Source organism: Atta cephalotes, assembly GCF_000143395.1.
Source record: "Atta cephalotes unplaced genomic scaffold scaffold00026, whole genome shotgun sequence".
Taxonomy (NCBI): domain Eukaryota; kingdom Metazoa; phylum Arthropoda; class Insecta; order Hymenoptera; family Formicidae; genus Atta; species Atta cephalotes.
The window spans coordinates 2337346-2353386 of NW_012130090.1; the positions used below are offsets into that span (position 1 = coordinate 2337346).

The 16041-nt window shown below is 34.7% G+C and overlaps 2 protein-coding genes across 2 annotated transcripts in view; one reads left to right on the plus strand and one right to left on the minus strand.

The window, feature by feature from the left end:
* Positions 1-1643: 1643 nt before the first annotated feature.
* On the minus strand, positions 1644-4604 carry LOC105620450. The gene is given in 5 exon segments (XM_012201940.1): positions 1644-1892; positions 3949-3987; positions 4288-4426; positions 4428-4454; positions 4456-4604. Coding segments are annotated over 5 exon segments (603 nt in total).
* Positions 4605-14531: 9927 nt separating this feature from the next.
* LOC105620451 (glutamine synthetase-like) overlaps positions 14532-16041 on the plus strand; it is a 65461-nt gene continuing 63951 nt past the window's right edge. The window contains exons 1-2 of the mRNA XM_012201941.1: positions 14532-14582; positions 14950-15142. Of these exons, the coding sequence (XP_012057331.1) occupies positions 14532-14582; positions 14950-15142 (244 nt within the window). The remainder of the gene's footprint in view (positions 14583-14949; positions 15143-16041) is intronic.

Consider the following 16041-nt stretch of genomic DNA (forward strand, 5'->3'; position numbering starts at 1 on the left):
TATTTAGATGTACAACTTTGCTTCCGCCGTTTTTTTTCCGAAATTCGAGGCTTTATTGTAAAAAACTGGTTATACATTTATGATTCAAAGTATTGTCCATCGCTGGCCACTACTTTCTCTCATCTTTCGGGTAGCGTACGAATCCCGCGTCGAAAAAACTGGTCAAAACTCTTTTGAGGCTATCCACGAATCGATCCACTTTTTTACTTCTTCATAAGACCGGAAGTGCTGGTCAGCCAGGCTGTGTGCCATTGATCGAAACAAGTGATAGTCAGAGGGAGCAACGTCTGGAGAATACGGCGGGTGGGGTAGGACTTCCCATTTCAACGTTTCCAAGTATGTCTTACCACTTTCGCAACATGGGGTCGAGCATTGTCATGCTGCAAAATCACTTTATCGTGTCTCTCGTTGTATTGCGACCATTTGTCTTTCAATGCTCGGCTCAAACGCATCAATTGCGTTCGATACTGATCGCCTGTGATTGTTTCAGTCGGTTTTAACAGTTCATAATACACTACGCCGAGCTGGTCCCACCAAATACAGAGCATGATCTTGGACGTCAAAATCACAGTTCTTGAAGCGTTGAAACCACTCACGACACGTTCTTTCACTAATAGCGGCCTCACCATAAGTATTTGAGAGCATTCGATGAGCCTCAGCCGCAGATTTCTTCATATTGAAGCAAAAAATTAAAACCTCCCGCAAATGACGAGAATTTGGTTCGTAAACTGACATTTTCAATCGAGAATAACTTTATGATGCAGACATAAATCGACTAATGTTTCTATGGGGTTATGTTGACAGATGCTTAAGTTTATTGTATGACGTCTATGATCTATTTATTTCGACCACCACTTACTGCTAAAGCCATCTATAGAAAAACGGCGGAAGCAAAGTTGTACACCTAATATATATATAAAGATTATGCATTTTGCGGGTTTCTTCCGTATCTAAATCCATTCTTGGAACGGATCCAACGTTTCATGAACCTTGCAATCCACTTCATCAGGGTGAGGAGCAGCCTGTTACTATAAGCTGCTTCTTATCCGAGAAACGCATAATCTTTATATTATATTTGTCTCATTATATAAATTATAATTGCACGTACAAATCACTTATTTTCCTTCCCTCTCTATAGTCTTGCATGCAATCTTTGGTTAGTTTTCTTTGAAGCTTTTTGAACTTGAGTATTTTTAGCTTTTTTAGTTTCTTTGGTAATACGTTTTTCTCTTTGACTTCTTGTTTTTTTTCTTTTTATTTCTGAAGCTTCTCTTGCTGTTTCTTCATGCTTTCTTTTTTCTTCTTCTTCTTCTTTTCCAGAAATGCTTCTTGTTTCTTATTTTCTTTTTTTTTTCTTATTTCTTCCATTTCTTTAATATTTCTTCCATTTCAATGAGCTAACAACAACAGAAACTTTCTTTTTATGCATACGAACATTATATTATTCGTCTCCTTGGAATTCGCTTCGTAAAGCATCGATGGCCAAAATTAAATTTCTTTAAATACTGAAGATAACACAAAATTAAATATGTTTAAATACTGAAGATAACAGTGAGCTTTGTTTTTTGCTTGTTTGCGTAATGCTAATATCCCTGGTATCAATCGGAGATTCAAAATTATTTTTTTGGTTATCTCCGATTTCTTTAGCGACCACGTTCTATACTTGGCAAGTTTACCCGATGAATTACTCCTTCAGTCACTTCGTTGGCAGATTCTTCGGTATAATTTGTAGTGGCGACACTAATGGTGACTGCAATTGAAGACAAATTATTCTCGTCATGCAATGCATAGCCAATATATTGATACCCAATATATGTATAAGCGCCGTTTTTTATCCCTGAGATGAGATGAGATCCTGGAGATGTTACAAGAAGTAGACTTCGTAGACTCGACTTTTCTCGATATTGAGACAATGAATTGTTGTTTTCGCAGTAGTAAATATTTCTTCAGCGTTAAAAATCTCCATCATCTAGATTTCTTCATCATTTAATATCTCGACTCTATCAATTACAAACGGGTCAATATTTTGACCAAGATTGGAAATATTATTTTATAGATTCATCATGTTATCACTCTTAATCGGTACTATTAAAATCGTGTTTGACATTTGAGAATGCATCGTTACAGATATTTAGTACCTCTTAGATTTCGCTGAGTAACAAATGCCAGTAATTAAAACAAATGCCAATAATTAAAGAGATTAAGAGAGAGATCTTCGATAAGTCCATTCTATGTATCCTGATTTCTCAAAAGTTTTAATCTTTTCCAAGGATTGTTGGCTCTCGAAATATCGCAATTGTTCCTTGGCTTGATGTAACTTTTCATTATATTGTAAGTTCTCAGTGATTTAATGGCTTAAGACGCTTGTATGGAATACAAGAGATCCGGGTATAAGTCCTGGCTGAGATAATATTTTTCGCAATAAATTTATTAATAGTTTTAATATATTAACATCTTTATAATATAATGCTTGATGATAACATGAAATTATTAAAATTGCTTGATTTAATTTGCGATTACTAGAATAGTTTTAATTGCATTTATAGTCTGGAAAAACAATTCGGCGCGCAGTTCGAAAAGACTGCAATGGTATATGTGCAAGTACATATATAGTGTATATTAATAACTCAAGAATGAATTATTTAAAACAATGAAGATCCAGCTTGATAATAAGCATTTGAATTTCTGGTTTTGATTATAAGCTCTGTCATCGATTATTGTATGCTTGTTCTGAGCAATTTGAAATAATTTATGCATCTGGATTAAAAGAAAAGAAATCACATGAAATGAAATCACGTTCAAAAGCCGTTTTGCAGATTTTTTGTTAAATCTATGGAGTCAATAACTTTTTTCAATAGAGAAGGAAATGTTTGTCGTTTTAACACCGCTACATTGTATTCCATTCTTTAGGCATGAAGTACATTCTTCCACGCTTGTTTTAGAGCATTGAACATTGCCACATCTATAGACTGAAGAACGTGACTCGAGTTTGGATACAAAGCTACTAAAATGATTTGATAAATGAATCACTGAGAGCCATTAGTTATATGAAACGTGTAGCCGTTGACATACAGAACGACGAATAATAAGGGAATCTTTTGACGAACAATTAAGGATGAAAGATATTTGCAACAAATTCATAAACATTTTTCGCCATTATCCATCCATTATCTATCCATTTCTCACGATTCTAACATAGCAGCTGTATATGCTGGCATTCGCTTGCAGTTGACTATTACCATTAGCGAAGCTAATTCGCCTACAGCGTTTCTTGTTATCAATGTCATAATGCACTCCTTTTTGTTATTGTTGATGAAATTCATTTATTCCGCCTTTCCATTGAGTTGCGGTGTATAGGGTGTTGTGACATCTAAAATTGTTCTCCTTTGTTTACACCAATTTTTAAGGTTATCGTTGATATATTCGCGTCTATTATCACATCTTAGTTTCGAAATTTTCAAGTTCCATTTCGTTCCTGATTTGCATATTCTTTTACTGTCTTAGCCACTTCTTTCAATAAGGTAGACCATACGTGCGTATAATCATCTATGAAGGTTATCATATATCTCTTCTTATCCTAGGCAATTGGATTCACTGGTCCACATATGTCAGTATGGACATTTCTCTTTGGTTTTCTTTTTTCACTGAAGGATATTCTTGTTTATTTAGCTTTCAAGCAAGTCTCACATACGTTATTTAATATTTCCATGCTTCTGTTTAATATCTTCATATTTTCTGATATGATCATTATTTTCTTTATGTTGTCTTTTCCTAAGTGTTCTAATTTTGTATATCATTTAAGAGCCCTTTTATTTTTTTGCGTTAATAGAGCTCTACCCATAGAATCTTGGCAAATTTACAGTCCACAATCCATTTCGTTTCGAAAGCCAATAAATTTCTCATTATCTTTCTATATTTCCATTTTTTTCTTAGTGAATATTATTTTACCTCCATTTTCTGTGATTTCGCTAACTGATAATAGTAGATCTGCAACATAAAGAACCTTGTTAAGTATACATTTTTCTGTTTCAATGACGCCAACTCTTTCAGCTTTCAAGATTTACAATTTCTTTACGGATCCAATTTCTGACTTTGTTTTCTTCATATCTTTAAATAACTTCTTATTTGTTATGTGTGCGGTTGAATCTGAATCCAGAATCCATTCATCCGTTTTACAATTGCTGGCTAAAAACAATTCTTTATCTTTTGTGTTTGATTACTCGTCCAACTTGTTTTTATGAAAGTAACAATCTTTCTCAGAATGATTATTTTTCTTACATATATTACTTGTGTTTCCTGAGGTGTCCTTTTCTTGTAGAATTTTATATGTCTACGACCATTGCATTTGAAGCAATGTGTTTCTTGAATATTACCTTTATTTATTTTGCACGTCTTAGCTAGATGGCCAGTATTATTGCATTTGTAGCTTCTTTTCAGTTGCCCTAAATGCTACTATCTTGTTTCATATCAATCACCAATAATCTATTCTCTTCAGACAGCAATCTTGATATAAAATTAATGTTTTCTTGAATAATAGAATCCCAGGTACATGCAAAATATTTAATTTTTTTCTGGCAGAGAGTAAGTATTTTTGATATCAACATAGAATCATCAAAATCCGCATTTAGAATTTTCAATTTATATGCTAAGTTTTCAAGTTTACTTATATGTATGTCAGATCCTTTTTGACGTGTAAAGTTAAAAAATTCTTGAAGCAGAGTGCATTTTTGTTATTGTATCCCTTTCGTACATTTCACAGATTTTCTTAAACATTTCATTAGACGTTTTACATACTAGTATATGAGTGTCAATGCTGTCTTTCTATCGACATAATTATTATCTTTTAAGCACATGCGTGCTTAAATCTTCCAATCTGCTTTATCCTTTTCATTGTCTACCAATGCTGAGGCTCCCGTTACAATATCATATAGCGAAGGACTTAAATAGAATCATAACTTGAAACTTCCAAATCGCGAAATTTTTCTTTAGTTTTTCTATTTAAGTTTCTTCAACTTCTTCATTGCCATTTTTTTTGTATTTTTACTGGTTCTTACTTACTGTTTTTAATTTTTAATTCTCCAACAATCTCTCCATAACTTGTTGATCTTTAATTTTATCATTTTTTTAAAGAATGTAGACTTCGTGCATACAAAAGGAATTGTTTATTACAGTACGAAAAAATAAAAATGAAATTTTTCTTACAATGATGATTTTCTTAGAAATAGCGAGGCGAGAGACACAAGCCCTTGCTACCAATCGCATACAACCAAAAAAAACTTGGCATGAGCGCATGCAGTGCAACTTTTCTATACTTACTATACGTTATGGCGTCGAATATAAATTAAAATAACTAGATGGAATTATTTTCTACAGGTACTGAGGATTTAAAACGTGTTCTTCGTTACTTCTTTTATAAATATCTCAGTTTTTAAAAGACTTACGTAAAAAATAAAGTATATCAAAATAAAGTATACCAAATTAAAGTTTATAAAATTTCTTATAAAAATTCCTCTGTTTTTCTTCTCTGCCCGTCAATTTTGTGCAAGAAACAGTTGTTTAAAAGAAGAATTTCCTGTAATGATTTTTTGACTGAAAATTATGGTCCATAATTTGTATAAAAACGATATATTTGAAAAATATTAGGATATTTTTTGATCTCTTAATAGGTAATATTTCCTTGAATTTAACATTTGGTTTATATTTTTAGAACCAACAATTTCAGAGATATAACAAGTACAACGGTTTTATTCAGATCATTTCTTCTGATAATGACTGGTTGATGCCGCAGAGTAGTGTAATATATATCCTTTCTCATATCTCAATTATGAAAAAATGTGAAATTAACTTTCAGTACACAACCCAAAAAATCCCTGTGTATACATAAAGGATATTTCTAACCTATTTTTTTTGTTTATATCTCAGGTTATAATGCATCGATTTTATTCTTTTTTTCAAATTAATTGCATAAAAACTGAAAAACAAGAATTTTTTGGCAAGAAAATCGAAAAAGTAGCACAAAAAGTATTTTGCAATAAGTAAGGGATCGGAAAAAGACATGCAACTTTCAAAATTGGTTTTATTATTTTGTGTATACTAAAAATTAAGGTTTTTAAAGTCATTTATAATGTAAAAAATACAAAATGGCTGATCTAAAATAGTAGAAAAAATTCGAAAAAATTAAGAGAGATAATCAGCAATTCAATAAATTTATAAGATACCCGGCGACGTTTCTGAATGCGATGGGATACAGACATGCAGAACTCAGATATATTGTAATTCAGAACGGGCTTGAAATAATCCTTGTATTCTCTAAAAGAAAAAGCGAGCGAATTATGTCTTGAAATGTACATCAAGAAATTTTGGCATTATTAATTGTATTAGTAGTAATAAATATAATGTCTTGACCTGAAAAAATGATCTTGCAGTTATAAATGATTTAAATAGGAAAAATTAGATAAAATGGATAAATAATTAGCAAGCGTTGCGATATTAGATATGTTTTGTATCTAATTAGTATACCAGGTGTACACACAAGTATGAAATGACGATTTGAGAAACAGATGGCGCACCAATACAGTGTAAAGTACAAAGATTTAACATTATACGCCATTGTATTGTACCATCAACAAGTGTCAAACGCGCAAAGTGATTTGATTGAAAAGTGTTTGCACAGTATTGTGTTGCTGTGTTTAATATGACGAAATTTGTATCAAATAAGGAGCATTCGCGAACAGCATTAATTTTTTGTTTTCATTTGAAGAAAACTACGGAATCATACCGATTACTTGGAGAAGCTTATGGTGAACATCGCAAAAAACGTGTGAATGATGGTTTCAAAATTGGAGATTTCGATGTTGCAGACAAGGAAAACCGCCTAAAAAGAATTGAAGATGTAGAATTGCAAGCATTGCTGAATAAAGATGATTCACAAACACAAAAACAACTCGCAGAGCAATTGAGCATTAGTCAACAAGCTGTTTCTAATCGCCTACGAGAGATGGGAAAGATTGGGAAGAAAGTCGGCAGATGGATGCCATATGAATTGAACGAGAGACAGAGACGGAGAGACACAAAAACACATGTGAAATTTTGCTCGAACGATACAGAAGAAAGTCATTCTTGCATCGTATCGTTACTGGAGATGAAAAGTGGATTTTTTTGAGAATTCCAAGCGCAAAAAATCATGGGACCCAGGCGCATCATCCACATCGATCAATCGCTTTGGCAGGAAGACGATGCTCTGTGTTTGATGGGACCAGAAGGGAGTGGTCTATTATGAGTTATTGAAGCCTGGCGAAACGGTTAATACCAAATGTTATCAACAACAATTGATCGATTTGAACCGTTCACTGCTTAAAAAACGACCAGAATATCAAAAGAGGCAACATAAGGCCATTTTTCTCCATGATAATGCTCCACATATGACAAAACCAGTTCGGGACACGTTGAAAGCACTCAGCTGGGAAGTTCTATCCCATGCGGCTACTCACCAGACTTGGCTCCTTCCGATTACTACTTGTTTGCATCGATGGGTCACGCACTTGCTGAGCAGCGCTTTGGTTCGTACGAAGATGTGAAAAAATGGCTCGATGAATGGTTCGCGGCAAACGGGGAAGATTTTTACTGGCGTAGTATCCATAAATTGCCCGAAAGATGGGAAAAATGTGTAACTAGCAATGGAGCATAAATAAATCTCTTTGAATAAATCTCTTTTTATCATTCTTCCGAATTTAACGTGTTTTTTTTGGGGGGAAAAAAATCGTCATTTCATACTTGTACACCTGGTAAATGACAAAAATAGAATTTATATCTGAATTGTCAAATTTATTAAGAAAGTCTCTCTGTTATATTCAATCAAATGACTGTGATTCATATTTAGCAGTGATTCATATTTGATTACGAATTATCTAAATATTTCTTGCATATTATTAGATACAAGAATATTGTTAGATGCAAGAATATTGTGTTACAAATTCTACGCGTATGATACATAATTTTTTACGAGATACAAAAAACAGCGATAATTCCAGCTGGAGTAACAAAATATTTTTGTGCATGACAATTATTATTAGATTTTTATTATTTAAAAGAATATTATTATTAATAATTGTGTTATTATTAAGATTATTATATAATAAAAATTTATAATTTATACTTTTTAGGGTATAAGCTTAAATCCGCTGTTTGCTCATAGGCAGCATTAGTGAGCGTACAAAACTATCCTGGGCAACACACTTTTTTTTGTGTTTGACATCTGTCAACATTAACCAGTGCACATCATCAGCAATTTCATACAACAACATACATTTTTTCTTTCATAATCATGTCTAGTTTTTTGCTAAAAAAAAGCGTATGCGGGAAGCTTTGCTTTTCTGTTTCAATTTGAAGAAATCGGCTGCCGAATCGCATCGAATGCTTGTGGAGGCCTATGGCGATAATGCTTTATCGGAAACAACGTGCAGAGATTGGTTTCGCCGGTTCAATGATGACAATTTTGACCTTAAGTGACAAGAAGCGTGAAAATCGGCCCAAGAAGGTTGAGGATTGTCAATTGCAGGCTCTTTTGGACGAGGACGATACCCAATCGCAAAAAATGCTTGCCGAGCAATTGGGTGTTTCTCAAGCAGCCATTTCCATGCGGCTACATGCCATGGGGAAGGTTCAAAAGATCGGAAAATGACCTGAACGATAGATGGAGCGATGCCAAAACACATGCTAAATTCTGCTTGCCAGACAAAAAAGAAAGTCGTTCTTGCGTCGGATTGTGACAGGCGAAAAGTGGATCTATTTTCAGAATTCTAAACGTAAGAAATCTTGGGTTGATCCCGCCCAACCATCAACTCCATCTTCCTCAAAACCAAATCGCTTCGGAAGACGATACTGTGCGTTTGATGGGATCAGGAGGATGTCATCTACTACGAGCTGTTAAAACCTGATGAAACTGTTAATGCTCACCGCTACCATCAACAACTGATCAAATTGCACCGTGCTCTGCGTGAAAAAGGCCGCATTATCGGAAAAGACATGACAAGCTGATTTTTTTCCACGACAACGCACCATCGCACACGTCAACAATGGTCCAAAACTACTTGGAGACACTCAACTGGGAAGTGCTATCCCATCCCGCTTATTCACCAGACCTGGCACCTTCTGACTATCACCTGTTTTTGTCGATGTGCCACACGCTCGCTGAGTGGCACTTCGATTCTTACAAAGACGTTCGAAAATGGCTTGATGAGTGGTTTGCCTCGAAAGATGAGAAATTTTTTTGGCGTAGTATACACAAATTGTCCGAAAGATGGGAAAAATGTATAGTTAGCGAGGGCAAGTACTTTGAATAAATTTGTTTTTGCTTCCTAGAAAAAAAATGTATTTTTCTGAATAAAAAACAGCGATTTAAGCTTATACATCTAGATCCTCAAAATACATTGCCAGACGCGAGTAATATATAAATAAACAAAAATAAAATATTTTTTTCAGATTATCTAATTACGCAAGTAAATTTCTCGAACGTGTATCTCGGAAATTATTGGTCGTATGAAGATGAATAAAAAAAAAGATTTTTAGGAAATTTTATAATCTTCAATCTTTATAAGAGTTATTTTGTACATCAAAGTACATCAAAGTAGTTAAATCTGATATATTTACGAAAAAAATTCGAATTGTCGAGAAATAATTAAAAATACAATATTTAAAAAAATTCTAACACGGGAAGTATTGATCGACTTAAAAAAAATAAAATTGTTTGTAATTTTATCAGCTTTCTTTTTGATAATAATCTTTATTTATTTCGATAAAATGAATGCTTTTTGAGATATTTTAGAAAAATCGCATTTTTAATTAGTTTTTGAAGCTGGAAAGTTTTTCAAGTCCGCTGGTAGTCAGTACATTGTATAATACGTCATTTAGAATATTACTTATTGCAAACAAAACTTTTATGGCAATTTTATCTTCAAAATACAAAAATAAATTTAATTTTTCTAGACAATATATTAATGCTGAATGAAGATTCAGAATAAGATTCAGATAAACAAAAGTAATTACCTAGCAGTAGATGCTCGATACAAGAGATGACGTTGCAATATGTTAGATAAGGACAGATGTATGCGTTTAAGTAAAACTGAACGATAATGTAAAAAATGAATTAAAGATCACTATTCTCAATTTTTTTTATTTAGAATTTTAAAAATCTATACTATCAACATCAATTAAGTTCGGCCGTCAATTCAGCTTAATCCTAAATCGAAGATCGAACTTGATCGAGATCAGTGCAGACCTTTTTAATTCCAAATTCGATGATATAATAATGATATCTTTAATTCATTTCTTACACTATATTATATATCGTTGTATCTCACCCAAATGCATACATCTGCCCTTATGTAACATATTCCAGCGGCATCTATCATAAAACCGCACAATTACTACTACTACTATTACTACTACGCGAATTTCGGCTGTGTTGAAATTCCTAGTCTTCACAAAACATTCGTATACACGTATTTTCCATTCGGTGAAAATACTTTTTTTTCTAGACTTTCAATCTTAATCCTACAAACTCGGTATCGTTCATTTCAGTAATGTGATCTCAGCTGTATACTTATTTTCAAGATTTCTATAAAACTCTTATATTAAGTAAATATATATCTGAGGTGATAGCTGTACGAGTCGAAAATAAGTGAATTTTTTAACTTTTTTTTATTTTCTCGTGGAATCCATTACAGCTGAGACCCTATTTGTATACTATAATTCTGTAATAACAATTTTGCATTCCGTAAATCCAATTTGGAGATTTTTCATCGAAATGATGGTAAAATAGGATAACTTTAGCATCTCCTTAAGGGTAGCTAGAACAGCTAAATTGTCGGGATTTTGCAGATCAATATAAATCTCCGAATTTACTGAACGAAATCAAAAATTCTTTTACACGATTAAAGTAGAAGAAAAGTTCCTTAATATAAGTTTTATAGCTCGTATGGATCAAACAAAAAAGAGATACTTTTACATCGCAGATTTTGCATGGGATATTAGAGATGTAAACGACGGAAAAATTCTAGAATTTTAGAATAAAAAACTCAGGAAATAATGATTTTTTTTCCTTTGGCTTTGACAGTTTTTTACTCGGATATTTTTTTTAGTATTTCACGATTTCGATGCTGTATTATTGTTTCAGAATTTAGTTTTTGCACTTATCCATAAGATTTTTGTGTAAAAATAGTTAAAAAATTGAAATATAGTATAATGATTAATATAATATTGATGACTATAAATATATCTTACCTTTCACTATTATTTGAATGATGTTTTATACTTCACTTTTAAAAATTAAGTACATTAAGTGTTATTAATACAAATAATATTTTACTAGACTAATTGACACTGTTTTTGTCATATATTATGATTGTAATTATACATATTCTGAATTTATGAGACAACGTTCATCGAATCTCTAATTACTTTTGAATCAATATTATATTGGGATGTTGTTTCAAAATAAATAAAATATCTATTGTAATACAAAATAATTAAAATATAAAGTACAGTTATAACTAATATGAAACAAAACAGTATCTATTGTGCTTATCAAATAGGATATTACCATCCGATAGTGCGAGGTAATAGATCCGACATCACTAGCCCCTATGTTAATTCTATTTTCTATACAAGATGCCTATCTATCTAACTGGTTCTCACATTGCTCCCTTTTATTTATTTTCATTTTTATCTTTCTACTCATTCAGGGTTGGTTAAGATAACCTGTACGTTATCTTGTGCGTTATTAAAGTCTATTACGATTCGTAGGTCTGGTGTCTCTATGATTACCTCGTATATTCCACTCACATCCCTACAAATGGTTATGGGCCAAAAGGACATTATAATTGCATATGTTACGACAAGATACGAATAACGGAGATTTCGCATACAAATAAGTGTTCAGTGCAAAGAAGCACGCGCGTCTCGATTCGCTTTTCGGGCATGAACAGCATCTTTCATATCTAAAGACATATGTTCGATCGAATTGTCGAGTAATTTGCAACTAACACAAACAGGCACTACAAGTCCGAACGAATCTTTGGTTCTTAATTCACATGACGAAACCATCCATTTTCGATCCCTTTGATCGATCCGCCATCATGCGCGTCATATAACCATCGTTAAATAATGTCGATGTACACGAACACGAGTAAGATGCTACGAACATTGTCAACTCGACATAGAAATCTTATCGAAAGACGAATTACGATACCTAGCGCAAACAAGTTGAGGCACTGCTCGTGAAGAACGACACGTGGCAATACGTGTCCGCCGAAAAGCCAAAACCGATCGTTTCCAACGAAGCGTCGCAAGCCGCGTACAACTTATGAATCGTGGAAGATCGCCAAGTCAGATCTCATTTTGTGCATCAGCCCGTCAGAGCTCAAACATGCCCGAAACTGCACAAAGTCCAATGAAATATGGAGCTGGAATCCGTGTATGCCTCGAAGGGACCAGCTCGCAAGGAGACATTATTGAAACAGCTGATTCAAAATAAGATGCAGGAAGGAGATGATACGTACATGAAATGAATATGTACGTATTCACGTTATGTTATTTTACGACATTGTGGACAAACTCCAAGCGATGAAAATCGAAATAAACGGTGATCTCCTGATAATCATATATAGTCTTCTTAACAGCTTCAAAATTTGCCATAAAGTCGCATGATCAGCTTCCGGACACGGAATCGCTACAGGTAAAAATCATAGAGGAGTACGACTCACGGAAACAAAAGGCCACGGAGAAAGATTTCAACGTCTTGATAGCTAAACATTATAACAAGTAATAAAAATTATAACCATTATAATAAGTCCGCTTCCACTTCGAAACGAAACGCATACATTAAGAATAAAAAAAGTCAAACTAAGAATCTAACCGACGAACAAATACAAGTGTATACACTTCATAACAGAATGGTGTAACTAAGCCGACGCAATCCTTGATCGAGACTGCCCTTGATGATAGAGTGGACTCCCATCATTTTTATGGGCTGAAGCGGTTAACACCGCTAATTATATCAAGAATAGGTTTGTCACGAAAAGCCTTGACGGTGAGATTTCAGAAATGGCATAACAAGAAGCCAAACATCGGATACTTCGCCACCTTCGGAGAAAAAGTCTATGTTTAGACAAATTTTCCAACAAAGGCAAAATGGACCCGAGATCATTTAAGGAATTTTCGTCAGATACTCCGATGTAGGTATCGATCCAAAGGTATCAGGACATGGATCCCTAGCTCCAAGAAAATCGTAAGAAGAAATGTTAAATTTCTGCGGGAAATTCAGAAGACTAATAATGAAGAAAACAATGAAACAAAGAACGGCAGATCAATGCGTGACGATGAGAAGCATCAAAAGGAAACTATCATAAGTCCAAATTGTTCTTCAGAGTGAAGCCTGCGACAATATATCTGACAGAGACGATCAATCCGAAGTACATACAATCGACGACTCCGAAAATGAGAGCGACAGCGAGGCATGATAATGAGCAAGCAAATGCAGAAGCTAACATTCGCATGAAACGCGAACCAGACAAACCTCGGAAAGCAATCACCTGATCATTCCTCAAAAATGTATCATATGATATCATTCAATGATGCCGCCGACATCTCAATTTCGGACAACAACTGGCAGGACGCTCAATGTGCCATCGGAAGTATCCATAATCCACGGATGCATTCAGTGGACCAGATCAAGGCGAATGGAAGAACGCAATCTATTCCGAGATGAAAAGCTTAATAGCAAACGATGCATGGACAATCATTACCGATCGAGACCTATACAGGCCCAAATCATTGGTTGCAGAATTGTACTGCGCAAAAACGATGAAAACGGATCCGTTAATCGTCGAAAGGCCAGAGTGATAGCCAAGGGTTTCACACAGAAACTAGGCATCGATTTTTGCAATATATTCGCTCCTTGTCAGATTAAGTTCTTTAAAGTTATTGATGGCACTCTCAATGAAGTTGAATCTGAGTTGAACAAATCGACGTTACAATTGCTTATCTCAACAGTGATATCGACGCTGAAATATAGAGTATTTCTGGAAATAATCGCCAAATATTTCCTGGGCAGATAGAACGGACTAAATTGAGTCGAAAAGTCCTCTACCATTTTGTAAATTTCCCCAATAGTTAATGAGATATTAATCCTTAAAGATAGCCGAATACGCGCGCTCACCCGGCCTACTACTGCGAAGTGTATATGCCTACCGATCGCTTGGCGCGCAGGCCTTGGGAATTGGGGATTGGCTAGCAAGCGTTCCGCGCCACGCACATCGCCGCGAGTCTTCATAGCTCGGATTTTAAAGATTAATATCTCGTTAACTATGGGGAAACTTACAAAATGGTAGAGGACTTTTTGACTCAATTTAATCCGCTCAACCTGCCCATGAAATATTTGGCAATTATTTTCAGACACTCTGTATACATGGACCAGTTCAATCACCTAAAGAGATGTTAAATCGAATCGTGACCGAAGAAAAATTCATGCCAACATGATCAACAAGGCGAAAGCGATGCTCTCCGAGCTGAAAGGAGAAAACAAAGTGAATAAAGCGCTTTATGGATTGTGACAAGCAGGCTGATGATGACACAATAAAATACATAACACCCTCTACTAGATCGGGCTGCCATCAAACGCAGACTTCTGTATTTCAACAAATCTAACGACACGTTAACTCTGGTTCTCCTGTATGTGGACGACATGCTCATCGCATCATCCAAAAGAGATGCAATGAATTAAATCGAAACTAATTAAAAGATTCGATATCAAGGAAATCGGCAAAATATTGCTTGGGAATCAAAATTCGTAGGAATAAAAAGAGACTCGTATTAATACAATTAAATTACGTCAAGGACCCTTTGCAAAGATTCGAAAGATTGCAAAATAGCAAACACGCCAGTGACCCTTAGAGGGTCACCGAGTGCAATAATGAGGACAAAATCACTCACAAAGAAAATTATCCATTCAAAGAACTTCTGGAAACACTGATACCCACTGACTTGGGCATAGGCACACGTCCAGACATAGCGTACGCTGTCAACTACCTAAGTCAATTCAATAATAGTTATGAGAAGGAACCTGGGTTGCGGCGAAACGGATCTTGTGCTACTTAAAGAGTATTATAAATCACGGTCTGATTTATCGAAAAAACGACAAATCCTTGACATCTTATGCAGACTGGGCAAATGACCGATCGGAAATCCTATACTGGATCAGCTTTCATTCTTGCGAAGCTGTCTCATAGGAATCACGGAAGTAGCGCTCGGTGGCACTATTATCAACCGAAGCGAAATACATGAGCCTAACGAATGCTGCTAAGGAAGGCATTCACCTATTCAGATTCCTGAAAGAGATGGGATTGGAAAGTCTGGTCAATGTGCAAATATTCAACGACAATCGGGCTGTCCATAATCCAGTATTTATTTGCGAGATCATATCGACATGAAATACCATTTCATTCGAGAAACTCTCAAACGTCATCCAGTCAAACTGGAATATCCACGGAATTCACGGTAGTCAACATAATGGAAACAAGTTCCCACTGTTCGAATTGAATGAGAGTGTTGGATATTACTATTCGACAATGCGATGTAATAAATCTGGCATCCCTACGTTAATTATATTTTCTATACATAACGCCTATTTACCTAACTTGTTCTCACATTGTCCCCTTTCACTTTTATCTTTCTATTAGGTGTACAACTTTGCTTCCGCCGTTTTCCTATAGATGGCTTTAGCGGTAAGTGGTGATCGAAATAAATAGATCATAGACGTCATACAATAAACTTGGGCATCTGTCAACATAATCCCATAGAAACATTAGTCGATTTGTGTCTGCATCATAAAGTTATTCTCGATTGAAAAGTCAGTTTACGAGCCAAATTCTCGTCATTTGCGGGAGATTTTAATTTTTTGCTTCAATATGAAGAAATCTGCGGCTGAGGCTCATCGAATGCTCTCAAATACTTATGGTGAGGCCGCTATTAGTGAAAGAACGTGTG